General features: G+C 36.1%; 1 protein-coding gene across 1 annotated transcript in view; it reads left to right on the top strand.

Annotated features, from left to right (window-relative positions):
- Positions 1-27,465, top strand: part of ERO1B (endoplasmic reticulum oxidoreductase 1 beta) — a 29,760-nt gene extending 2,295 nt beyond the window's left edge. Inside the window, exons 2-16 of the mRNA XM_042025293.1 lie at positions 2,349-2,468; positions 5,985-6,068; positions 6,493-6,534; positions 10,702-10,784; positions 12,655-12,728; positions 15,267-15,387; positions 15,478-15,524; positions 16,615-16,626; positions 17,407-17,433; positions 18,861-18,953; positions 19,104-19,350; positions 20,141-20,210; positions 21,393-21,479; positions 22,895-23,028; positions 23,724-27,465. Coding sequence (XP_041881227.1) covers positions 2,349-2,468; positions 5,985-6,068; positions 6,493-6,534; positions 10,702-10,784; positions 12,655-12,728; positions 15,267-15,387; positions 15,478-15,524; positions 16,615-16,626; positions 17,407-17,433; positions 18,861-18,953; positions 19,104-19,350; positions 20,141-20,210; positions 21,393-21,479; positions 22,895-23,028; positions 23,724-23,784 — 1,302 coding nt within the window. The 3' untranslated portion in view covers positions 23,785-27,465. The remainder of the gene's footprint in view (positions 1-2,348; positions 2,469-5,984; positions 6,069-6,492; positions 6,535-10,701; positions 10,785-12,654; positions 12,729-15,266; positions 15,388-15,477; positions 15,525-16,614; positions 16,627-17,406; positions 17,434-18,860; positions 18,954-19,103; positions 19,351-20,140; positions 20,211-21,392; positions 21,480-22,894; positions 23,029-23,723) is intronic.
- Positions 27,466-27,536: the final 71 nt, after the last annotated feature.

Raw genomic sequence — 27,536 nt, 5'->3', positions numbered from 1 at the left:
GCATTGATTTTGCTATTTTATGTATACAGGGAGCTAACTGTTCCAGTTCTGAAAATGTTGTGAGAAAAAGAAATGGAGAAGTTAGTTTGCTTGCTTACTCTGAATTATTTTTTCTCTTCATAATTTCCTAGATAATTTCTAGTTTTTGGGGAGGATTCATTTCTGAAACTTCATTGATCTAGGTAAACTGTTCTGAGTTTTCAAAGATGTTCTTAGAATTGAGATATTAGTTAAATAAAAAGGCTGAAGCTTTTTATTGTTCCATGAGGATTTGACACTGAGTGTAACTATTGCATTTTTCTGGGACATTTTTCCCCTGAAAAAGCGTTTTCCATTTTGCATAGATGGTAAAATTATTTTTGTAAGCAGTGGATAGTCTTATGTACTGGTCATCAAAATAGTTTCCTACTCTTTATCTTCTCAGTTCAAAAAAACTTTATCTTATCATCCTATTAATACAGTCCAGTAATATTTGAGCAAAATGTTTAGAGTTATCTTTTTGCCTTTTTGTATTACAATGAAATGTTATGCTGTTTGCTTTGTGGTATGGTGTTACCTGTAAGGGCTGCACCTTTACAGATTCCTGCCTCTGTGTGATCAATAAGAAAATTTGGAATTTTTAATTGAATTATTATAGATTAAAATGCATGGGGGTTTTATTTCTGGAATAACAAGTTTTTTCTTCTGGCTTTGAAGTTGGCAGTTATGTGGGCTGTGAAAAACCTGTAATTACACATTGGCTCTTTGTTAGTTCTTTGCCCAGGTTTGAAGTCATATAACATTAACAAGGCAAGCATAACAGCAGGAAAAAATTTTGGTTAAAGTAACTTTCCTGAAATTAGTTTTACTTCATTGCCATATCTGCTCTACAGAATTGTGACAGCCTGTTTAGTGTCTCAAGAAAAGTAGGATGTATGTAAGGTGAATTTTCCATTTAAGTGCTTTATTGCCATATCCTCACCTCTTTATTCTCGCAGAGAGTTGGGGGAAATCCATTTCCCAGGCCTCCTTTATGCTTCATAAAGAAGCAGAAGCCTACAATTTGGTTTCTAGTGGCTTTTGTACATCAGGCTTGGTTATATAAGGGTATCTGTTTTGTAAAGTACAGGAGTGATTTATCATGCATAAAACAGATTAGATGATTTCATAATCTCATCTGTGTGAAGTCTGTGGAGGAAAAAAAGCCCAAAAATCTTTTTTGTCTCCTTTTCCACATAACATTTTAATAGTTAGAAGTTCTTCTAATCCCATGCAAGATATAAGATGTGTGGGAATTTCTATTTTAAATACATTCTAGGCCATCATGGATGTCAATGAATTTCCTGTGTGGCTGAAGAATAGAAGCAGTAAACACCAGTGTTTGGTTCCATTGCCTTAATGTGGTCTGAAGCCTTCAGACATGTCTGTAGCAGTTTAAGAAGCTATGCCTAAAAGAGTTCATTTAGATTTATTGAAATTTATCATTCATAGAATCACACTTTCAGTGTTTCCACCTTTCCATCAGACACTGCCAGGGTCTGAGCAAGAGTGTTGCCGTAGCCTAGTCTACGACGTTAGTTGGAGCTGTCCTCTCTGCTACACGCACAGTCCTGCCTTCCATTTCTGTGTTGGCAGTAGAACTTCTGCACTTGTAGTGTGCTGCCTTTCGTAGAGGTGGTCTTAACCTAGTGCAGTAGCAGTACAGCTTGCTGTCCTAGCAGAAAAAGAGGGATGAGACCTGGAAAAGACATACTCAGTTTCATGATAGATTCACAGCATTACAATATAGATCCCTGCACTTGGTTTTCCTAGTATTTTTTTGTTGAATTTATTTGTGAAATTACAAACTTCTTGGGCACAGAAGAACCTAAACTCCTTTTCCTTATGCCTCTAAGGAAACTGGATGGAGTGTTTTCACACTTTGAGAAGAAATATGAAAATAAGATGACAGTGTGTGATTGTAGGGTTTTTTTAGGCAATTCGACTCATGAGCATTTGGTAGGAGAATACTTGATATGCAACTCTGCTAATATACCACATGTTTGTAATTTGGAAAAATCTTGTTGCTCATTCTGCAGAAAGTTCTATGTGCTGAAAGTGTCAACAAATTTCAGGGATGAAATTGTTCATCTTGCTAACATTGATTCAGCATTGCATTTAGAGGTGGGCTTAAGCTCAAAAAAGTTCTGCAGTCTTACTTTGAGTTTGTGAGTATATTACAGAGTATTTTAGTGATGAGAAATATTTGCTATGGAACTATATTTCACTCGTATTTCTTTCAACTACCATCTTTTTCTCTTTAAAGGATTTTTCTGCAGTTAATATTCTACTTCTATATTAAAAATAAATGTTTATGTATTTTTCAATAGCTCACAGGAGTCCTAGATGATTGTTTATGTGACATAGAAAGCATCGATGACTTCAATACTTTCAAGATCTTTCCCAAAATCCAGAAACTGCAAGAACGTGATTACTTCAGATATTACAAGGTACACTTAGAATGGTGTTTTCCTGAATAATTTAAATAAAATGCAGAAAATATACGAAGGATTGCATATTAAGTCAACTTGCTAGTGTTAGGCTGTCTATTAGAAGCCCACAGCTCTTTAATTTGGTTGAAGCTGGTTTTCAGTCCCTGACAGTTGTGTTGGTAGTAAGTCTTGTTTGCTGTGTTAATCCTGGAGTCAGTGACAATAGATCATGACCACTTTCATTCAATTGATAAGCGGTAATTTTAAAGATAGTGCCTTTGTACTGCTGCATCTAGGAAAGGATCATATATTAGCAGTTTTCTGACAGCATGCAGTGCTTATCTTCTAAGAAATGTATATAATTTGAAATGGAAATATTGCAATGACTTACTTTTCTTGTAAGTTGCTGTCTTATTTCTGATTTAGTGTTTCCTATCTAGACAACTGTTATTCCTTTGAAAAATAGGTAAAACTTTCCTTTTTCAAGTAATATATAATATCACTCTTTATTACTTGAAGCATTTTTTTCTCTGTATTACTATCTGATGCACAAATGAGGATCTGAAGCCTGATACTCCTGTTTTCAGATATGCTTAACTTAAAAATGAAGTTGCATTTTGGCTGAGCTAATCAGATGGCTGCCTGCCACTGGAAAAACATGGTTACACTCCTCTAGGGCAGCATCCTGCCCCTTTGCTACTTTTAGCTCTCAGTTAGGCCAATGCATCTCTTTAACCTGGTGGATATTTAGTTTGGGTGTTTCAGTTTGTCGTTTGGTAGGGGATTTCGTTGGTAGGGTTTTGTTGATTTTGTTGGGGGTTTTTTGTTGGTTTTGGGTTTTTTTTTTCTCCTCAGGATGTAGAAAGTCATCTAGCCGACCTGGAATTGGACAAATATTAAACTTACGCAAGATGGGGTTATGAGTGTGCAGGAGAAAAGAGCACTAGACTCCTCCCTTTCTAGCCTGAGCAAGCAGTAATGTGTAACTGCAGCCTGAATCTCCTGCTACATGATAGAGTTCTAAATTCGCTTTTCAGGAGAAACAGGATATGTGCGACTTCAGTGCTAATACATCACATAGCAGTGGTAATGAGATTCTCCAGAGGCAATAGAAAAATACAAAACAAAGTATGCGAAGATGAGGAGCAACAGGTATATGAGACTTCACACAACAGTAATTTTATTCTGCAAGTTTAGAGCTTATGTGCATTTCAACAGCAGTTCTGCAGATCATACTCTAAAGGTGTATCACAATCCTGCCTCATCTTTTATACTGATCTTCCTAATAGATGGGCAGATCCAAGGGCCTGTGTGCAGTGCACCCAGCACCACACTTCACTTAGTACTTCCAGTGGTGGCAGGGAAGAATTTGTGTTGAACAAGTGAACTGCGTAAATCAGTCAGAATGTTCTTCACCCTTTCCTGTTTGAATAAGCAACAGCTTTTTTGATATCCCTGTGCAGAATGTTGGAAGTGCTTTTAAGCACATAAATGAATGTGAGAATTGTGAAGGTAGGTGTCATGGTTTAGGAGTGGTACTCCCCAAATCAGTGCCCCCACTGAACCATGCACCACTCACTCTTGTTCCCCTGTTTTCCTCTCCCTCTCCATGCTATGTCAGGATGGAGATGAGAATTGGAGGCACAAAAGGTAAAGATCATGGGTCCATATAAGAACAATTTTCTGGAAAGAGCAGTGAAATAAGAAAATGAACAGTAACAGCAACAGTACTAATGAGAGAGGGCATAAGAAAAGAAATTATTCACATAGAGGGGAAAAAAATAATAGACAATATCAGGTGACTCTCTCTGCTATGTTTTCTTGACTGGAAGGAACTCCTTCTCCCTGGAAGACAGTCCCTTTCCCCTGCCCCTGGCAATGATGTGAGGTGTTATGCAAAAACCTTCAGGTCCTAGCCATGCCCTCTCTCGGTTACTGCAAGTATGAACCCTGACCTGGCCAGAACCAGGACATTATTCAATGATCATCTAGGTCAGCTACAGCATAGGGGGAATATACTTGTTCTTGGAGTGAAAACACTCCTACTCTGAAGTAATTGAATTTGTAATAGGAACTTGGATTGTGAACTTTTGTAATTTCTGTCACAGTATTCCTATTGTGCTGCTAGTTCAACAGCCATAAAATAACTCAAACCTTAATGTATAATACTGAATGGATGAGGTAGTTTTTACACAAAGGCCAGAGAAAACTTCATAAAGTCTTGCAGAAATTGCGCTAGGTGGTTTCTAAATAGTACAACAGTTCTCAATGAAAGAAATAAAAATTTGTCTCTTTAGTTTTATACATCAAAGCACACAAACTTTGGAAACCTCATGATCAAGAATCTGTCTTTTGATTTGTGAAAGGACTGAATAATACTCTGAGTGATAATGATGAAATCCAATACCTCATAGCCTGAAGAAGATAGGATGGTCTATGTAGACAGTACATGATTGGTATTGATTAAAGTGCAGGTGCTATACAACCTCATTTTGTGTGTGTACTGGTTTTTGGTGCTCTTCAGTCATTCTGGGACTAGTATATCTTGATTTGTATGTGTTCTTTCTGAATTAATCTGCTGTTTAGGCCGTGGTATTTTATTTATATAGTTTATATTAGTTTATTTAGTTTAATGCAGTTTATATTATTTATTTATATTTTACACTATATAATATAAATATATACTATTGTATAGTATGTATTTATATTATATAGTGTAAAAGCAGTGGCTGCCTAGTTACTTACATCTTCCTCAGTGTGTAAGCATTTTTTATTGTGAGAGTTTACTTTGAAGAAGGTTATGATTTAACTATGTTAGCTGGTCTTTTTTTGGTAGAAATTGGTAGGAGGCAAAAGTTTTATATAATAGGTCTTATTGTGAAGGTGAAGTGGAATGTAAAACTGTTTTGTGCTTTATTTAAAAAAATTTGAGGGAATGAGTACAAAAAATAATTATACTTTTTTTTCCTAGGAATGATATTTGTGCATTGAATAGAGGAAATGGGGGGGGAAGCAACCTAAAATCTCTGCTTTTGTTGTATGTGTGCTAGCAAGGTTTGAGCTGTAAAGAGAAGATGTTTGTGATCACTTCTAAGAAGTTGTACCATCTGCTAAATGTCTTGTCAGGGGTTTTTTGACTAAGGAATCTCTTTAACATTTTAAAATAATAATCTGTTTTTAGTCTAATTTTGAAATCCAAAATCGTCCAAGCACTTACTTGAATTAGTAAATTTTACTAGTGAGAGATTTAATTTTTGCTTTAACATACTATGTGTTTGTGTTCACTCACTGGAGACCATTATCATTAACAGTTTTACTGCACAAAGCTTCAGCTTATGTAGTTAGAGAGAGTAATTAGAAGAAACCAAATGACAGACCAAACCCCTCCAAAGCCCCCTAAACTTAAAGTACTTAATATAACACTTTTTCCTTGTATCCTCTCCTTTAATTTAAAGGATTTCCTGATACTGAGAGCTTTCTTCTACAGATGTCTTATGTAAGTGTTGTTGTAAACTTCTGGTTTTGTGTGTTTAGGTCAACCTGAAGAGACCATGCCCATTTTGGGCTGACGATGGCCATTGTTCTATAAAAGATTGTCATGTAGAGCCTTGTCCTGAGGTATGGATCAAATAATATATTTATTATGATATATAATAATATCAAATAATATAAAAAGGGGGTTTTGGCTTAAAATTTGCCAATTTGCGGTGGCTAGTACTATAGTAACAATGTTTACTAATGAGAACTTAAATTTAAATAAAAGTGACAAAATTCTTTTCCATCCCAAAAGTAGAAATACGACCAAAATATTTTAAGGTCTTACTCATTTTATGAACAAAGCAGGTAGCTTCAAGAATAAGTCTCTTCTAAGCTCTAGCACTGTTTTGGATATAACATGTTGAGAAGCTAAAGGAGCAAATTAATTTTTCAAAAAACAAGTTTGCTTTGACCTCTAACCTATGTTAGATAATTGGTAGGTTTTTATCAAGCATAAACATTTCTATGAACAGTGTAAAAGCTGTGATTTATTTTTTGTTTTTAGAGCAAAATACCTGTCGGAATTAAGGCTGGGAGTGCTAATAAAGTAAGTACCCCTTTATTTTCTAAGTTCTTTCTATTTTTAAAAAATCTTAACTTTATAACAGCTGTGTGACTTTTTAGTACAAACCTTCAGTGTTTGCATACTGATGAAATAGTTAAGATACCTGATTGATGTGGCTTTACCTTTTTACCTTTATGTATAGTAGTGTTTCTGACATAGCTGGTACGGTCATGTCATTTTGAGTCTGTCATTGCTGGAGAGATGATGCAGACTGAATCAATGGATGATGGGGGACTGCACGGCATAGCCACAGAATGACTGGTGCAAAATTGTTGCTTCAGTTCTGAGTACAGGCCACCTTCTAGAAAGCTATAGGCTAAGGTGCACAGAGGCAGTAGCAGTGCAGTCTTTTTTAAGAATCATAAGTAATCACAACATCTACTATTAAGAGAACTGAAATGATTACATGTAGTTCTGCTAGGTCTTATTTTCAAGGGGTCATTAGTCCAGAGATTATTTGGTCATTAGTCTAAAGACAGTTTAGGCCAAAGTGGCCAGTGCAAACTTAAGTAGTCAGTCTGTGCTGTTGGCTTTTGCTTACTTCTCTCCAAGTCATCCTTCCTAGATCACCAAGTGATCTTAGTAAAGCCAAAAAAAGTAGAGAGGCTATATATGCCTAGGAAAGAGGTCAGAGCAGAAAGACTAATAACCACCCACCCACACATCCCAAACACAGTCCCCAAGAATGAGGATTTTTAGCAGTTGATGGGATAATGGTGCCCAAATGAGAGATCTTCCTGAGTGCCTCGACTGTGTTGTAGATACTTACACTTGATTAACATATCATATCTCCATCCCCCCCCAGTGCTTTCTACCTCACTTGGCAGACTAAGTGTAGTCCACCATATCATAAAGGACTTATGAAAAGGACTGTTGGCATTAGGTTTAGACCTCATGCCAAGAAACATTATCAGAGATAGCTGAAATAAATACTTCATTGTGAATTGATGACTTGTGTCCTGCTGTCTTGAGCAGTACAGGCAAGTCTGTCTAAGCTTTAGCTCAAGAGGAAGTCGTGTTTCCTTTATACATACATTGTTAACTCACTCTGAAGTAAAGACTGCCTCTTCATTTAAAGGTTCCTGGTTATCAGAGAAGAAAAATCTTTCTCACTGACATAACTTAACTGTCAGTCAATTCACCATTCCAGCACAAGCAGCAATAGTTGTTCTGAAAAGCTGACACTATCTCTGGGCAGCAGATCTTGTGTTTTAGCTGAATAATGTGTTGCCAGTTCTTTTTCATTGACTCTTTTATCTTCCAAGCTTGATTGTAGAGAAGATGACTCTTGAAATAGCATAATGCCTCCTAGAGAGAGGGACTGCAAGACTTTAGACTGTTTTAGAAAGGATTCTTGTAGCAGGCATTTGAGCTTCCTGATTGATTAATCTTGAAAGCCATAAATAAGCTGTTAAATAGTAACCAAGGGTATGCTGTTCTTTAGACACTTCACATAAGCATATCAAATTGGATTTAGGAAGTGAAAAAACAGATGCCTTTTGCTGTTACCACAATAAATTGGGATAGCTTCTTTGGGAAGCTGCCATTTGCTGTGTGTTTGCTACAGTGGTTTCCTTTGAGTTGCCTTGTAGGTTGTTGAAACCAGCTACAGTACTCAAAGTTAGGCAATTCTGTACCTTTAATCTGCAGTAGAAGACACTAATGCGTGCTGCTTTTCTGTTAGAGAAGCAAATATTTCTGGGGGAAAATTGTCATCAGAACAGACATAAATCTTACCTGTGCCATTTTCTTACTTCTTATGGTTCAGTTAAAAGATCTTTCTTGGAGCCAATTAAAAATCTACAATCTCATTTAATATCCTTTTAAGGAAATATAAAATTTGTTTTAGTATGAATGTTTTGTTTCAAGGACTGGGCAAGTACTGTGCTATTAGCCTGTGCTAATTTCCCATTTGGGGGAGTCTTGCACCTTATGGCTAATCCACAAAGTACTGGGTTAACAAAAAAAGGGTTTTTTTCCCCAAGGATATACATGTCCAGTTTCTCTCTTTCATCCTGATAGTGTTTATCTTGGAAAGCTGAAAATAACCAAAGGTGTTGTTAACAGTGAGAATTATAATCTCTTGAATAGATATACTCTTGGTGGAATCCTGCAGAGAAGTTTTCTGTGGCTTCTGTCCAGTTTCCCTTTGCCTTTCTCTCCTTGTGTAGAGGAGCTTGTAAACTTCTAGCTTTATTTAGGCTTTTGTGGGGGATTTTTTTTTGTTTGTTTGCTGAACAATGATGAGAACGGTTCTTTTGAAAGCTCATCTAGCTGCAAAGACCAAGGTTACACTTGTACAACTTCCCCATAGGAGTGCAGTTAGCAATAGAAGATGTCTTTTAAATTCTTGACACCACCATAAGCCTTTTGAAATAGTGCTGTAGAGGCAAACAGTAATTTCCTTTTCTATAGTTCTGTTTCATTTGAGTGGTGAATGCATATTTTGGGGCTAGACATTAAAGCTGTATTAATCCTCGAAGCACGGGACAGGATGCAGTAACTCAAGGTTACAACATGTAACTTTAATTTACTTCCTGCCCTTCTCTTTTCTGTTTTTTTTTCCAGTAACTGGTCTTAGGAGATCCTGGTTGTCAAGAACAGATATTTTGTCCTGATCTTGTCAGTGGTCACAGAGCACTGATCCAATAACTGTTCCTGTTAAACACTAAGGAATAGGGAAAGCTGGAAACACATTTTGAGACTTGTTCATTTTGTTGGAAATTTAGGATTATAATCTTGGCAGTAACCTTTTTTCACTTCAGGGTAGGGATTGGTTTGCAACTCTAGACATGCAGAATGTTTACTTCAGCATCTCAGTATGTTATTTCATCAGCAGTATCTATTTCAGTCTAGGTTAAAGCCATTCCTTGTTCCCATTTTTCCGTTTAACATCCATACAATGCTGAAGAATGAGGTCCCATGCCTGTCAAATCCAAGAAAATTGAGTGAGAAGTTCCTTCTAGAGTAAATATTTATGGACACGGCCCCTAACAAGATTTAAATTTTTTGGTTTTTTTAATCTCCTTCGCTTCTTTGGTCTTCAGTAGGTTCTGCTGGTTTTCTTTATGTTGGTTCAGGCAAATGCATTTTTAAAAAGCAACTCATTTTGCTTACTCATCTGAACAGTTTTAATTAAATACTATCTTTTTTGAGAAGTATCGTGATACGTATTGTGGTGGTACTTTGCCTTTGGCATCTTGACCACAAGACTGTCCTCAGAAATGAATTATTCTTTCTTTTAAAATTTATCATTTATTTATTTTATTAATTGACTTAAGGCTTAGTCTGGAAAAAACACATATTCTCACCCCCCTCCACCCCCCCCCTCCCATCCAAAAAGCCCAAAGAGGAGGAAATTTAGTTTATCTTTTAAGAGAGCACTGCTAGTACCTTTTATGTTCCAAAACTTAGAAGAACATTTTGAGCTTTAAGCTGACAGACTTAAATTCCCTGCTGATATAACCATATTATTATAGAATAGTGGAATTTAATCTTTAATTCTTCAAACATTTTCCTTAGAAATGTTCCAGAGGTAAGTATTTTAGTGGATTACTTTTTAAGAAATACTTTAGAATCAGAGTTCATCTTACATATTTCTATTCTGTCTTTAAAATAAGTAAAATTTGAGTCTTCCAGACCTGTGCACATCTGAAGCAAGCCAGTGAATTGGATTAAATGAAACATGAGGGGGAAATGGCCAAAACTAATAAATATACCTACTGAAATAACCAAGGAAACTTGGGGTAGGATTATACTTGCAAAAACAAAGTATGTTTATAGGTATAGTGCTGCATGTCTTTCAAGGTCCTTTTATGAGACTGTAAATAAGTATCTGAAACACTTATGTGGGTGTTTCATAACAAAAGAACTCCATTTAATTTAAACAAAAGGCAAAACAAAACTTTGACATCTTTAGCTGAATTCCCTGTAGTAGTTAAATTCACAGAATGAAATCAGCTTGATGAACTTAAGTGAAAAAAAAAAATCAAAGTAAGAAATGTTCCATAATCATATACTGCTTCTAGAATAAGAGGGGTTCCCTTAATACTAGGGTGTTCACTGCTAAACTTAGAAATCCTTTCACAACACCTGTTCTTAGAGGATTTAAGTAATTCATTTGCATATTAAATATGACTTTTCTTACAGTATTCAAAAGCAGCAAATAATTCCAAAGAATTGGAAGACTGTGAGCAAGCTAACAAGCTGGGAGCAGTTAACAGTACCTTAAGGTATGCTGTTATTTACATCAACAGTACCAAAATAGTAAGAAAGGAGCATTTTAATTTGTCTGTCTGGTTTTGGCAATGTGCTGGTTTTTGTTCTTCATTCTTTCCATAACCCATTAGAAAGTAAATGTGAAATGATGGAAGAACATCTGAAGGCTAAGGTGTTAAATGATAAGTAGACCTTTTTTGTTGTTGTTTAAAGTACAATTTTATATTATTTAAAAGATGTATCTTAAAGCATCAAGAGTCAGAAGAAACTTGCAAATAAAAGCACTGCTTTTCTCTACTCTTTGTTCTTGACGACTGTGATGGATTAAGGGGTTTTGTCCTGCTTTGTCCCACTGTTGCACTGATGTGCCTGTTTGTGATCATTCAGTGAACCAGATCAGGGAGTTGAGTTACTTTTGTTGTTGGCAAAGTTATTTTTAGCTTGGATCAATTGTCTCATCTTGCTTATTGCATGGCACTTTCAAGGTTGGATGGGAGGAATTCTGCAGGATGGTGTTGCCCCTGGGTACAAAAGTGTGTGGAACAGCATCTAGAAAACATAGCACTCTGCTGGATTCCCCACTTTTGAAAAACAGAAATAGAAAAATCAATTCTTCACTGTTGATGGAGGGATGTGGTGTCTTTGCCCACAATTTTCAGCAGTTCTCCCTGGTAAAGATGTTGAAACTCTTTCTTGTGCCACAAAAACCTGACTGTTTCTGCCTGGTGTGTGGTGTTTTAGGGGAAATAAGAAACTATGAATTCTGTTCCATTTTTGCAAGGCAAAAGAATGTGAGATTGGAAATGGACAGCAAGAGATAATGCCTTTATGAGAGTAGGACAGATGATTAAAGTTTGGAGAGGACAGGTAATGGATCCTTTATGTGGAGGAGGAGTTTGTGCTTTGCAGGAAAATCTCCATGTTTTCGACCTAGCAGTGCATCATCCTCTTGGTTTTGGGTTATTTTCCTTTATAAGTTGTATTTCTTGTGGTTATCAAATCTTGTCTGTTGGTAATTACCACAGAATTTCCTCACCTAATGCCTAGTATAAAGTCTCCTACTGTGATTTGGCAGAAGTTTAGAAATGTATCTTGTTGTTGAATTGCCTCTGTTTGTAGAATTGAGATGGTACTAATTTGATCAAACAGAATAGGTTGTTTTTGTTGTTTCAAGGTGCCTCACTGCACCCTGGAGCAGAGTTCCCAATCTTAACTTTGCTTACATTTTTCTGTCAGGAGTGTGGCATCAGTAGTTCAGTGCTGCATGCAGTCGTAGAAGAAAGGTTTTGGCACTGTTTGTGTTTCATAGTGTGGGAACTTCAAAGTACTTGTCTCTCTAGTACAGTGCACCTTTGAAAATGCTGGAGTGAGTGGAATACCATTATTATTAAAATGGCTTAGGACAAATCATATTCACAGAGTCTTTAGCTTAAAGAGGGATTTAGACATTTATTCTCCCAGTAAAAAGTAAGGCACTAACTATTGTAGGTTTCATTGAAAGTTCAGGTTATGAAAACAGGGTGATTCTTCCCTCCCCTACCCTCAAAGTGACAGCTGCTAAAGTAGTACTTTGAAATGTGCTAAAAATATATTCTGTGAACATATTTTCCCAAGTTCATACTGGAAGAAGATAAGCCACTGCACAGTTTGTTCAAATAATGGTGAAATCTTTGCCTCAACATTAAGGTGACTTTTGAAAGTATTGCAGTTGATGCTTGTTTGAGTTTTTGTGCAATTAACAAGGGGTAACTCCATATATCCTCAATTTTCAGATATACTAACTCAGAATCAACTTCCAAGCTATATGTGGGTTGTATTTCTTTCAGAAGCTCTTATTGGTGTTGTTTATTTAGAAGTTTAAAATCAAATTTTTTTTCCCCTCAGTAACCAAAGTAAGGAGGCTTTCATTGACTGGGCAAGATACGATGATTCACAGGATCATTTTTGCGAACTTGATGGTAAAATGTTTAAGCTTTTTCAGAGTGCTTGTTTTATTTGCTGTCTCATAAAAATGCAAAAGATCATGGTTTCTCTACAAATAACCATTTTTAAAGTTTTAATTTTGCCTTAATCGACAGAAATGTGACAGTTCGTATCATGCACACTAAGTGTAAATTTTTTGCAATTTTACAAGAAGTGTTTGGTAGCCTATACAGTGCACATTCACTGTTACCTCCTTTTAGTATATTGAGAGATATTTATGTAAATAAAAAAGACAACAAATGGGAGGGGGCTAACATTTTTTAAAAAGCTTCTTACAGAAAAATTGCATCTAGCACAAATATAAGACAAAGGCTTGCAGCTGATTGTTTCTTACTACTCTATTGTTTTGTTGCTATTCTTCTGTGCTTGGACTGAGTTTATTCCCCTTCTGCTCTTGCAGTTTCCAAATGATCTCTGCACCCATGTTTGTAAGGACTTTCTTACTGTTAAAACATTAGGGTACTGGATTGTGTCTTTACACCACGTATGTGAGTCTTTATTTGCTTGTGATGTTCAAACCTCAAAGGAATGTTTTTCAGACAAATGTGAGAATTGCCAACTTCAGGATTGACTATTAAAGTCCTTTTTAATAAACACCTTAGGAAGCTTTCTATACTAGGAATATTTAGGGCATAATGCTAGATGTTTTCATCTACCTTTAGACTTATGTTTGGTGTCACCTGAGAAAGTAGCAGCTGCAGTGGACTTAGCAGCTGCAGTTCTCTTTCAGCACTTCTGCTGCATCTGATCTGACCACTTTCTATATGAGCTGTTTCTGTAATAGCTGATGAGCATTACTGTAGATCTGAACTGTTATATGAAATTATCTGCTGTCTCTACTATCTTCAAGTTGTCTACATACATTTTTTAGTAGTACTGAGCTGTGAAAGGTATAGTTGAGGAGCATTTCTTTGAGAAGTAATACTAACTTAGTAGTTCCTGATTCTAACTCCATCTCTCCTTATATCATGCCCTGCTGAAGGAGGATGTCCCCAGCTGTGTTCTTGCAGTGTGGTGGGTTTTTTTGTACTGCCTCTGGTGTGCATCTTTCTGCATGGTCAGCCGATTAGGCTTACCTAATAGCGGGAAAGTAAGTTGCCATCTCCCAGCCACTGCCCACACTGTTGTGATGAACTGGCTTGTCAAGTGAGTTTGTGATCTGGAGCAGGGAGAGTGAGAGAGAGTAACTACTGGGAGTCATGGGGAGGAAGTAGAAACCCTTGCTCTCTTCTTCTCTCTTCCTGTTGGGCTTAATGATAAACTAGATAAGGGAATTGATCTAGCTGAAAAAACTTAGTAACCCGGGTCAGCTTTCTGCCTTTCTGTTGTGTGGCTCCACAGCGCACATAGACTCAGTTGTATGTGGATAACAAGAAGAAAAACGGACCCTGAAGTAATCAGGGAGTGTAAGAGCTGCTTAGGTTAGCCACACTGTCAAATAAATAAATAAAGCTGTAATTTGACTTTCTCTCATCTGGCAGTCATTATGTGTCTTGTATCAGCTCCTTTCTTTGTTTTTGCTACTGCTGCTGAAGTGATGCTTAACTGCTCATGCAGAATCACCTTTTTCAGAGCAGTTTCACTGTCTGTTTCTATGGCTTTTTTTGTTATCTGAGGGAAGTACTACGTGGCACTTACTGGCCATTCTTATTCCTATGAATAAGTCTCTGGACTATTGGCTTGTATTGTATGTGGGGTTTGTTTAAGCATGAGTTGGTCTTGACCTGGAATTTCAAAGAGGGGCAAACTCCTCCTGCTTTTTACTGGTTGTAGCTTGAAACTATTTCTGTTTCTACAGTGTTTTTAAGCAGAGAGAGTCCTGTTTCACAATTTTCTTTGGATAAGTTGCCTGAAATTTGTAGCAAACTTCAGAGATGAGGGTATAGCTTGTTGAAAGGTTGCTTGAGTAACATGCTGCTTGTTGTAACCAAGAGATTTGTTCTGCAATATGCTGAAAGGTTTGCTCAGTTAAGCAATGTGATTCAGACTTTTCTGCCAGTATACAACGGTATTCAGAGGAAAAATGGATTTAGCTAATAAATTTACAGTATGTACCAACTACAAGATGTACTACTTTGATCTTCTTATTATTAAGAACCTACTGTATGCAGTATACCCATTTCAAAAAAGCAACTCCTTCAACCAAATACTGCCAGACAAACCCTAAATTTGAAGGCCATTTAAAACATAACACTGTTTATATCTTAGCCTAGAGTCGGGGAATACAGTGCATGTCAACTGTTCATGGTAAACTTAAAGACGCCACCTAGATGATCATCAAACATTATAGAAATGAGAGGCACACAGGAAACTTTGGAATAGGTTATATACTTTTGGGCTTTGTATTCAGCATTTATATTGCTGCATTTTTACATACAGGGCACTTACAATCCAACTGGAAGGTAGAAGAGTATTATATGAGACCTCTTGTTTATATTTAGTTGTGTGACTGGTTAAATTAAATCTTTTTCAAATGATCAGTTAGCATATGTAACAAAACTTTTCCTATTTAGATGAGAGATCTCCAGATGCACAGTATGTGGATTTGCTGCTGAATCCAGAGCGTTACACTGGATATAAGGGACCTTCTGCTTGGAGAGTATGGAACAGCATTTACGAAGAAAACTGCTTCAAGTAATTGGGAGGGAGAGGAAGCCTGTTTCTTATACTTGTACCTCAATTTGGCTAAAAACTGATCTTTGTGTTTTCTAACTTATTTTTTAGGCCTCGATCTGTCTATCGTCCTTTAAATCCGCTGGCGCCTAGTAGGGGTGGGTCTTGCCTGTTTTATTTTCCAATGCACTTCTTTTAACATAGTGACTGTTGCAGTAAAAGTGATACAAATATCAATCTCCGGTCTGTAGGTGTGCTTTCTGCTTATTTGATTTCCTCTGTAGAAGTAGCTGTACATTTTCAATATTTAGACTAAGGCTTGTGGTACTTTATTACATACCTACCTAATCTTATCCCTATTAGTAGTCTTATTAATGTCAGGTAAGCTGATATGAAAACTAAATTGTAGATCTCAAACTGTTTACTAAGTTTCACACTGATTTTCCAATTTGGAAATTTGTATTCTTGTTTCTTTTTTCAAAAAGCATTTAATTTAGTCATTTTGGTTCATACTTACACTGGTGTAATGTAGTTGTACATTTTTCATCCATAATGTGTAGTGTAGTACAGCTGTACAAATAATTACATTACTTGAAGGAGTTGATACTTAGGAACGATCAATTATCTGCAAGAATGTTTTAAAAAAGTATGCTATTGACCTGGGGTTTGTTTTCAGTTTTAAGTTGAAAGCTATAACCTGGTGTTTCAAGTGAATCAGCTTTCCCCTGCCAGTGTGTCTCATTTCCCTTAAAAATTAACTATTAGGCAATAGATTAAATTTAAAAAAAAATCACCATCCGTTAGAAAAATCAAGGTATCTCAATATTTATAATGACTAAAAGCTGATATATTGCTGATGCACACAAATAAAAAGAATTTTAACAATGGTTTAATGCAGGGATCAGAATTTCAGAAAGGAACTCTGGCCTGATCCTTGAGCAATGCAAACTAAAGACTATGACTTCCTAACCACCTTTCTGAAGCTAAAATACAGCTTTCAAGAACATGTGAATTGGCTGCTAATAAGATTTCAACTTCTTGGTGACTTTCATTATTACAGTGCGTTAAGTATTGTGTGGTCTTGAGGAACAAGAATGGAGGGATGGAAAGTAGCCTATTCTTTATAAATTCAATAAGAGTTCTTGCACTTTGAGTGTTTGTAGTAAAGTCTGTTTCATTACTATGTTGCTGTGGAAATTATCTTTTTAATGCTTATGCATTTCTTTTTTTTTTTTTCCCCCCTCTAAGGAGGAGATGATGGTAAGTCATTTTCCTTGACCTGCAGAAATGAAGTAAGCATTAGAGATTTTTGGATTTTGGATTTATTCACTTTACTGTTATTGAATTAGAGAGCAGGAAAGTTATGTTTTTGTGCAGATTATTGATCAGAAAATGTTTTTAATTGAATCATACTTCCATTTGGAGTAAGGGGATGATAAGAGCAAACCACAGTTCTCAGTTCTTATTCTTGTAACAGAATATATGTTGTGATAATGTTATTAGTTCTTCCAGAACCCCACTGATACTGATGTCAGATCCCTTAAAAGAAGAGGGACTATTTGTTGTGTACCTTCTTGAATGTCCTTGCTTTTGGGAAGATGGAGAGAGAGTGGGAAGAAAATATTTGATCTGCCTACAGGGAGGCAGACTTTAAGATTTTTCAGTAAACTGAAAGCTCTCAGGCATAAGATCTAAGTCTTAGGGAAATCTTTGGGCAGGTCAAGGTGAAGGCTGCCAGAATTGCACTCTGCCATCCTGTCTTTCACCAGTAGGACATATAATCAGACTTGTGCTTCCGTACACCGCTGAATGCCCTGACCTGTAGCTTAGTCGTGGTCATTCTTGTATTTCTCCTATTCTGACCCCAATAGCTTTAAACTAACCTCAAAGTTAGCTGCTTCTGTGCCTGTTCTCATTTTAATAGCTAAATTACTTAACTTCACATCCAGATAGCAGCTAATGTTGTATGCATAGTAATATAAAAATACTGTAATATTGGAAATTATACTCTTCATTTAATGATGTACTTTGTATTTACAGGAGAATCTTTCTACACATGGCTAGAAGGTGAGGGCTCTTGGATGAGTTAATATAGTGTTAAATTCACTAGAAGAAACACTGTAGCACTTTTTTCATTTCCTCAAATATTTTTCATAGCATAGGCTTTTTAGTAAATTGTGCAGTACTTCTGAGTGTTGTTCAAGTATTTCTTGAGGGTCTTTGGAAATCTTCTCATTTACTTAGATGGTATACTCCTTAACCTTTTAGGTGTTTTATCTTTTATAAAGGGAGAGTTCACTTTGTGCCAGTTACTTTGAATTTTTTGGTTATTTTACACATTTAAGCAGGGGCATTATTAGTAGTAATATTGGTAAGCATTATTATTTGGAAACAGCTTTAAAGAACATTAAAGACTTCGATGGCTCTATTCCCAGTTTATAATCTAAGTATGTGTGTTCAGAAGGCAAAGCAATTTTGTTTTTATTCATGTCAAAATGGAAATTTTTATTCCAGTGGTAGCAATCAAAATCACATTCTGGAGGTGTGCAGAAAATTAAGTGAGTTAAATGTACTTAATTTTAAAATTAGTTTGTTCTGCCTTTCCTAAGCCTTTACTTGTGTGGTGGTATTGTAGGAAAGCATACAAATTTACATGCCTTTAAAAATGTGATGTCTGTAAATGAGGACACATGTCAGCCTCACAGGTAGGCTTCACTATCAGCTCTTCCTGCTTCCATTTGTAGAGATTGGAGTGCCAGGAAAGTTGCAAAAAACATATCTTTGAGAGGAACAAACTCTTTAAATTTCAAGTGTAGTCTCCATCTTTGGTTCTAGTTGGAACTATAAGTAACTTCTGCATATAAATTATATTTTGACCACTCAATGCCACTGTATTTCCATTTATGCTGTAGAAGCATGACGTATTTTTAATATTAATCAAGTCATATTTTCCAAGGTTTTGTCCTGTGCATTTAAATCTTCAGTGAATTTACAGTACAGCTATGAAGAAGTGTTTTTGCTGTTTTCCAGTGCTGTAAGGTTTTCTAGGGCTTTTGATGTTTTTCTGTAGGGCCACTCCTCTAATTCAGTGGTAGCTCTAATTGTAATTAAGATGGGTCACAGTATATTTCTGATTTCCAGACCGTCAAAATTCAAGATTATTACAAATTTATTGCTCAAACACTGTAAGCATCTTATTTTTGTGTAGCAATTTATCTGTGCCAATTGAACAGATCCTTATTTGACTGTTTACTAGAACACTAAAATACCTAGCAAGAAACGTCAAATGTCATTCTTAGTATTGCTTTATATAAGAAATAGGAGGTAAACTTTCCCTATTATGTCTATAAGGGCTTATCAACAATAGTCAAGTCCTGTAATTGTAATTCTTGAAAGTTAACAATGCAGATTTGCACCACTAAAATGTCAGGGTATATTCATTCTGTTATTTCCAGTATATAGTTTGGCATCTGTTTGTCTTTTTTCTTGGGCAGGTCTGTGCCTTGAGAAAAGAGTGTTTTATAAACTGATTTCTGGACTTCATGCTAGCATCAACTTGCATTTGTGTGCAAATTATCTTCTTGAAGGTATGTCTGGGTAAAATTGCTAATGGTATTCTACGGTATATGTAATACACATCTTGGTTTTTCTGAAAATTCTTGGTGTATACTTAGTTGCTTTTATTTTCTAAATGTGTCTCTTTTACTGCTTCTGCCCTTTTTTTTTCCTCTGTGTAGAAACGTGGGGGAAGCCTCGCTGGGGACCAAATGTGAAAGAGTTCACTCGCCGCTTTGACCCTGCTGAAACGAAAGGAGAAGGCCCAAGGAGGCTCAAGAACTTGTATTTCTTATATTTGATAGAGCTGCGTGCTTTGTCAAAGGTTGCCCCTTACTTTGAGCGTGCAGTTGTCGACCTTTACACTGGCAATGGCCATGAGGATGCTGAATCTAAAGCTCTCTTACTAGATATCTTCAGGGATACCAAGTAAGGCATAGGGGTTTTCTTATCAGTGGTTTGAAATTTTCAGTTGTATTCGGAAGTGAGAATAGGTGACTCCTTGATAGGATAGGACAAGGAGAGTGGTATGAAGAAATAAAGTTTAAGTAGTGGGAGAGATCAAGGGGAATTTGTATGTTTGATAGGAGAGACTAATAGTTTTGAGGTTTGAATATACCAATCTTTAAAAACAAACAAACAAAAGCACTCAACGCCAAGCCATACAATACCCTGGGCTACTCCCTCTGTGTTGTTTTTTCTGATTCTTCAGTATAAAATGCACATGATTTATTTTGAAAAGGAAATTAGTATATATAGTTTTTTAATGGTCCACTGAGTAATCTGGTTTTTATCACAGACTTAGCTTCTGGTGGTTTGGCCATCCATTCTTCCTTCTATTTATTCCATAATGTCATTAAGTTCAGTTCCTTTGCTCTCTTTTTTGCTAGTTTTTGTGATTCGTAACATGTTGTGTGGTTTCATTGCTGTCCCTAATCACAGTCTTGCTAGGTAATTGAGATGTAGTTAGACAATGATCAATTGGAAGGCAAACATTAAGCCAATTTCAGTATTAGTTGGAACAAAACTGTGAATAACAGATTTCAAGTTAGTGATTGAATAGTAAAACTGATATTACTGAGTAATTCTTTAAGGCCTGATCTGCAAAGACTAGGAACTCTGAAAAATGTTACACTGATGGCATCAGCTGCTTACCAAGCTTAATTGAGCACTGTAGTTTATGCCAGCATTTGTTTTGATTGCATTTTGTCTTTATTAGGTCCTTCCATATGCACTTTGATGAAAAGTCCATGTTTGCTGGAGATAAAAAAGGAGCCAAGTCACTAAAGGTAAAGCTAGTTTTCTGAATGACATCCAAAATACCCATTTTTAAATTAAGCTGTTTTATTTTGGAAAACCCTTCTGCCAACCACAAACATACTGCTGAGAGTAAGGTTTTATCCCTGCCTTTTCTAGAGTTGTATCTGAGGCCTTTTAATCAACTTTATAGTAAGGTGCTGTCCTGATCCAAGCAGACTGAAATCTCTGGCTTTGTGCCTTGAGTCTGGCATCAGGACTGTGGTGGGGCAAATGAATTAGTATTACCAGTAAGTGCAGTGGTGCTTATTTTTAAGTAGACTATCTGTTTCATAATTATCTGGAGAAAAAGAACCAACCCAGTCATGTTTGCTTTAAAAAATGATGCCTTATATAGCATAATATAACATAATATACAGTATAGTACCATGTAATATAATGATAAAAATTAGAAAAACATAGTTCCTAGACATGGGAACCCAATGTGAAAGCAGTGCCTAACTAGCAGCTTCCAGTGTTAGCACGCAGGTGTTCAGGTTGGTATGCATTACAAGTCCACAGCTGGAGTGGGGCTTAGTAACAAAGGCCTGTTTTAATATTTATTAATGCTTCTAATACCTATTTCAGTAGCAGTATGGAATGTCATCAGCATTACAAAAAATGCTATTAGAAAAGCGACAGTGTTTTATCAGCCCAGCTAGTGTTTTTTTTTTGGACTTCAAAAAATTAATTGAGATCAGCTTAATTAGTTCTGCACTGTGCTTGGTCCCACTCTGCCTGAAGTTGCAAGGCAACAATCTACTCATAGTTTTGAACAGGAAATATCTTTTGTGAATTGTAACCTGTTTGTCAAAAAGGAGGCTCGTTCAAAAGGGAGTTAAAAAAATGGGCAGGGAAACAGATACAGTACTTACAGCTTAGAAAATTTTGAGGAAGTTGGTAGAAAGTGTACAGAATCGAAGTGTTCTGTATTTTGGGGGAGATTTTTTTGTGGAATTAGCTGTTAGAAGCAGCTTGGAAACAAGATTCTGGGTTTACATGGATCTTTGTTATGGCCTGACTGCATAAGGCAATGGTTTTGTTCAGTTTTGCTGAGAAAATTGATATTCTAATGGTACTAGATTTTTATTGGTACTAAGTTCATTAACCTTCTATTTTTGTAAAGCCAAGATGTACATTAACCAAAGCTTTTAAATTTTGTTTTTAACTGATAGGAAGAATTCAGATTGCATTTCAAGAACATCTCCCGCATAATGGATTGTGTTGGATGTGACAAATGCAGGCTGTGGGGCAAGCTGCAGGTACAGGTTATTTTGTGTAGGTGTGTGTGTTCTGGCAGGGGCAGCTTCCAAGATAAGCATCTCTTTCATTTTGTCAGGACTCTTTTACCTTAGCATTCAGACTTTCTGCACATGGTTGGTCCTTGATATCCTTATCTATATAATAGAAATAGATATATATTAATTACTGTTGAACATTTTTAAACTTTTTTTCAAGGTGTGTTTTTCATTTAGTCAACAGCTGTTCAGTTTACTGAAAGGTAGAGTTTGTGTTCTAAAAAAGATACTTTTAAAGCAGATGCCTCATGGTGAGATATTACTAGCAGTCAATATCTTACCTCTATTCAGTGATCAGATGAGCCTTGCAGAATCACTTGTGGAAAATCTTCCTTTAAATACAGCACTAACTTGTTAGGGAATCCAGTGTGATATTTAACTCCACAAACTGGGATGTAAGGAAAAGAAGTAATTCAGATTTTCAGTTTATGTAGAGGGCACCAAATGAACACAAAGGTGCTCAGTAAAGCTGAAAGTTGAAAACCAGTTTCATTTTCTTGGCAGTTACTATTTTTATTTTACTGAGAACAATATTTTAAACCTCAAGACTAATGTCAAGTCCAGACTGAGAATAGTTATTTTGGAGTGCCTGCTGTATGGTACCACTGTATTGCATTAAACTTACCAGAGTGCAGTTTTCAAGAGTTTGCAGCATCAAAAATTTGGTGGTCTCTGCTGAATTTGTGGAGTTCTGCTTACCCTGTCCTAGTTAATACTTCTGATCTTATTGTTTTTTCCTCCTCACTCAGGATTAAAAAAAGCCAGATTTCCTGACCTATAAAGTTCTCTTGCAGCCAGCTTCAACCACTTTTTGTTAAAATTCAGTGGTTGCTTATGTAGCCCAATTGAAAGTGAAAATAAGAAAAGCTGCTTCTGTTCTATTCCAGCATAGAAAATAGGGGTTGAAATTGAAACTGCAATGTTTACCACTAGGATTGAAGGTGGGAAAAGAACATCTGTTGTGATATCTCATAAGAAAACTTAGTTTGACTTCAAAGGGGAAGGGGAGAGGGAAAGGGGAGATGTGCTCCTGCAGGAGTGGAGCATCTGTAAGGTAAGGGGTGGGAGGGAGCTGGAATTGTTGTAATGGGCATATTTTCATATGCATGGCCAAGAAGAAAAGAGATGGGAAAAGAAGAGATATAAAAGACAAGGATGAAGAGTAAGTATACCTGAGGAAACAAATGTTCTTAAATAAATAACTGAACCTGGTACACATTAGTGCCCTGATTTTTGTGCAGTTTTTTGGGTTGAGGGTCAGTATGTAAGAATTGGTACTAAAGTTTGCCTGGATTAGTATGTTTTTATCTTTTTTTGTGGTTTATGACTATTTAAAGGAATGATCTTATTGATGTTAAAACATTGCACTTCTTTTATAGACTCAAGGCTTAGGAACTGCTCTGAAGATCTTGTTTTCTGAGAAAGAAATACAGAGCCTTCCTGAGAACAGCCCATCAAAAGGTTTTCAGCTCACACGGCAAGAAATAGTTGCTCTTATAAATGCCTTTGGAAGGTAAAATGTTGCAATTTTAATAGTAGAAAAATATGAAACTTCAGTATCAATACTCAGGCTCTGTAGAAAGATGGTTTTGTACATTTAGCTGTAGGTTTTTAAAGGCTGAATCGGTGATATTGATTAACTTAATGCCTTCAAACTGAGCATGTGGATTATTAACCTTGGTCATCATTCTGTGTTTGGAACGAATTCATCCCCTCTATCTCAAGTCTCATAAATCCACCTTCCACAAGATGAAATTTAAGTCTCTTAAATTTGATTAATTTTTTAAAAATGTATCCCCTTTGAATGATGAAACATTGTAACAGCTTTAAAAGAAGTGTACATAGAGCATGCTTTGCTCATCATGTTAGTTCTTCAGATCTTAAATACAACAATCTGTTCCTGTTTAAACAATCTATTTAAACAATCTGATAAAAGAATGTAATAAACTTTATTACCTGTGGTTAGGGATTTTTAGATGTTTAATGAAGCTGGGACAATTAAACATTATATATAAACTTTAATCCCTGTCATATATTATGTAAATATAAAATGGAGAGTCAGATACTTTTTGAGAGAAAGTGTATTTTAAGTGTGTTACTCTTTGGAACAGAATTGTGTTTGAGAAAAAATCTAAAGGAAAATGAATGTCATAATTTGTAGTTCTCTTTTGCTGACTTGGTAACACTTGGGTGGTTTTTGTTTTACAGGCTTTCCACGAGTATAAAAGAGTTGCAGAATTTTAAAGTTTTATTACAACAAACTAGGTAATGAAGGTCTTTGCACAACCTGTTAGTGAAGATCATTTACATGACTGCATTGAGCAGAAGGAACTGATCCTTACAGGACTCACATGAACTGATAAAAAGTAAAATCAAATACCAACTTGAATATTTATGTTTCAACTAGGAATGGTTATTAATTAGAAAATATATTTATGAATGAAATATATAGTTTTTAAATGTGTAAATTATGCTGATCTGTTTATTTTTTAAGTTTTCTGCTCATAGTTCTGTTGTACTTAAACTTCATAAATTTTCTTATCTCCTTGTCTTTCTGAGACAGCTGTTTTATATGAAAACATATGTACCTCCACCCTGACTTGGCCTGTCTGGAGAGAGGGGAGCACTTCCTGTCTCTCCCCATTTACTGAACTTCAGTGTATTCTGAGGATTTGGTATGTTAGTTCTGACTGTCAAAAGGAAGGGAGGGAAAAAACCTCAAAACAAACAAAAAAAAATCACAGTAAAAAAACCTCCCAAACACAAAAAAATGAACTACAGAAAGAAAATAAGGCTCTTGCTGAGTTTTAGCTTCTTACTGTAATAATGAAACTTACTTAAAAATAGCAAATTTACTGAGCAGAAATTTTTTTCATGCTGAGCTTCTTTGCATCATGGTGATACCAACATTTTTTACCCTTCTCTTGTGCTTTTCACATTTTCTTTTTTTTTTTCGTTTTTAAATTACTACCTTGTCTCTGCTCTGATGCAGCTGAGTTGAAAGTGACTTTTCTGCAGCCCCTTGCTGCAGCCCCTTACCTGCACGTATGTGGAGGTTGGGGTCAGGGCAGGGGGAGATGGTTAGTGGAGCGCTGCTAGCTGAAAAACTTCAGTCAATCAAATTTCTGTTTACTCCATATTATTTTCTAGATTGTAATCACAAGTTTGGTTTCCAAAAGTTGTCTTTTTAATGTCTAAAATGTTAAAATAGCACACATTGGTCTTTGAGCCATGGAAATAAATTTGTTCTTTGAGTCATGTTTGAGTGCTATGTTAAAAGGTCAGTGTAAAAATAACTTGCTTTTGTAGTCACTTTTAAAAAAAGATGCTTTTTAAAATTCGTAATCATACTGACATTCAATACCACATACTCTTATCTATGCAAACCCTTACTGTATCTTCTTTACAAGGATATTCAGCATAAAGAAACGGGTATGTTAATAGCATTACTTTCATAAAATAAGAAATTACTCATGTATCATTGTCCACAGATGTCAGTGATAACTTAACCAGTGTCAAAACAGAATTTAAAAACAGCATTACCAATTAGTAGCAACCAAATATTGGTTTAAATTTAAAATGAAGTAATTTCTTTTAAACCAGCATGTTTAAAAATGAAGTTAGGAGTTTTGAATGTAGGAAGTGCTGGTACAGTGTAGATACATCTCTTGTTTTAAAAACAAGTCTTCACAAAATTAAGTGCTCTTAAACATTTTTCACCCTATTAGATACTGAGTGACCTATTTATATAACTGATTGTAACTGTATTGGCTTCCTTAATGTGTTCCTTTACAACTGAGATTTTCTGAAGGCTGGAATATGCTCTGTCCTTTGTTTCCAGACTAGCCTCAAATTTCTACCTGACTGGAAATGAAGTAGACTATTCTGCTGACACTTGCTTTTATAAAAAATACTGTTGCTTCAGAAAGTTAGCCCCCTTGTGTCAAACTGGGATATGCTAAATGAAATGAAAACAAAAATAGGGAAAAACAAAACCCAAACAAAAAAAAAAAAAATCCAAGCCGCCCTTACGAAGTTTTGGTGATAGTTGCACAAATCGGCGATGAGCTGGTATCCTGGTGGAAGCTCCTGTTTAAGCCGGTAGCTGCTTGGACATGGTGTTAGGGGAAGCTGATGCCAGTTTGGGGATGTTATGTTTTTACCTAGTAGCCTCTCTGGCCTGTGGGCACCCGTGGCTGAGCAAGTTATCACAGGCTTTCTTTTTCTAGTTAATGCAGAAGAGCTGGAAGTTTCTGGGTGGATTCATGTGGCCTCTTCCAAGCTCTGTATTTGCACCCTTAGAGTTTATTTTTCTCTCTTAAATTGGAGTGGGAATCTAGATAAGTAGCTCAGATGTGAACAGCTGTGTTTGGTAAATGAGTTACACACTGAGTATCCAAATCTTCTGAGTAATTGTATTATGTTGAAAGAGTATAATTTTTAATTGGCTATTAATTCTTTGCCTTTTGGCTAGACCTGCAAGGGCTAGAACTGTAGGCTCACTTGTGTGAGGAGTGCTGTATAACTGGGATTTATCTGTATTGTTATATATTATAGTGCCTAAAGCTTTAGGCAGGATTTTCTAGTTTAAAAAAACTAACGAAACTGTATTGACTGCGCTGCCCCAGGAAGGACCTAAGTCTCAGAAATGTTTCTTCCTCTCTTCCCCTTGCTTTGTGGGGAAGGTGAATTGCTTCCAACCTCCTCCTGGGGATGCAACTTGCTATTTTTTTTTTTTTCTTTTTCCACCTGTGCCTGGCAAAAATCGACAGACACTGAAGCAGAATCATGCACTTGCTCATGGGACAGGTGAGAGATTCAGGCATGCAGATCCTGGACACACCTGGTCCTTGCAGCCCTTGTTGGCACAAGGTTAATACTGTCGGGTAAGGATGTAAAGAGATGTGAAGCTTTTCTTCTTGTCCTTTGTCTCATGGGAACACAGGAATGCAACTGAACAGCAAATTGTGTGTAAGTTTTGTTGCACCTGAAGGTACATCTTGCTTGATGATCAAATATGGAAGGCATTTCACTTCACTGCCATTGTAGAGATAGGACATAAGATTTTTCCTGTAACAAATCTAGTTGAAACAATTTTCCTGTCACCATCTTTTCTACTGTATTTGATGTACATTCTGTGACTGCTGCCTATGAAGTTTTGCTGTGTGAGTTGGATGACTTAGTTCTTTATATGTTAAATTAACTTTTAAAAATTTACAGCTCTGTTTTTATACTAAAGAATAAGGTTAATTACACTGTCCATGACCTGTAAACTATTTTAAATTCCAGCTCCCTGTTGGAGATCAGCTTGTCAACAGTCTGCCATTCATTTCAGAGTAACAGTACATTTTCTTGTACAAATGACACAATGATTGTAATCCCAGAGAGGTAGTGAGAAGACAAAGAGAAAAATGTTTAATTGTTCCCAAGTCATGAAGACTTGTGTGAAATCATGAAAAAAGACTTGGTGCAAACTGCATAGGTAAAAAGTAGGGCACTGTTGCTGAATAACTTGTTCTTCAGTGCCTGGGGAGGTAGGTCAGAATATAAATTTAAAACAATGAAATATAGAGACTCATGTAAGCTGGAATAATAAGTGTTTTCCTAGTTTTCAGCTGATGATTTGTACTGTCATTGTATGTGCATGAAATACACTGTGCCACACTTTCTTGAGTTGTGTTTGATGGTTGGGTTGCCTTTATCTGACCTTGCTTTGTGCTTTTCTGGGAAATGACCTGTAATATGTTGTAAATAATCTTGATGCTCATGTTTATAAAGTAGCAATCAGCAATTCATCACTTTACAATTTCTCCATATAGCTACCCTAATGAAATGTAATATTTATTAAAATCAAAATCAATGTTGGAACTGCTTATTGAGATCTAAACACTTCTGAATCTTTGCTATGTTTGAATCTACAAAATGCAAATTAAAGTATTTTCTGCTACAACTTCTTTTTGTGGATGTGATTTTTGGGGTTTCATTTGAAAATACATTTTTTACTTTTCATTTACCTTTCAA

Source organism: Corvus kubaryi, unplaced genomic scaffold, assembly GCF_017639235.1.
Source record: "Corvus kubaryi isolate FWS band 111438036 unplaced genomic scaffold, C.kubaryi_AGA036_p1.0 37266, whole genome shotgun sequence".
Lineage (NCBI taxonomy): Eukaryota > Metazoa > Chordata > Aves > Passeriformes > Corvidae > Corvus > Corvus kubaryi.
This window is presented reverse-complemented; position numbering and strand designations above follow the sequence as displayed.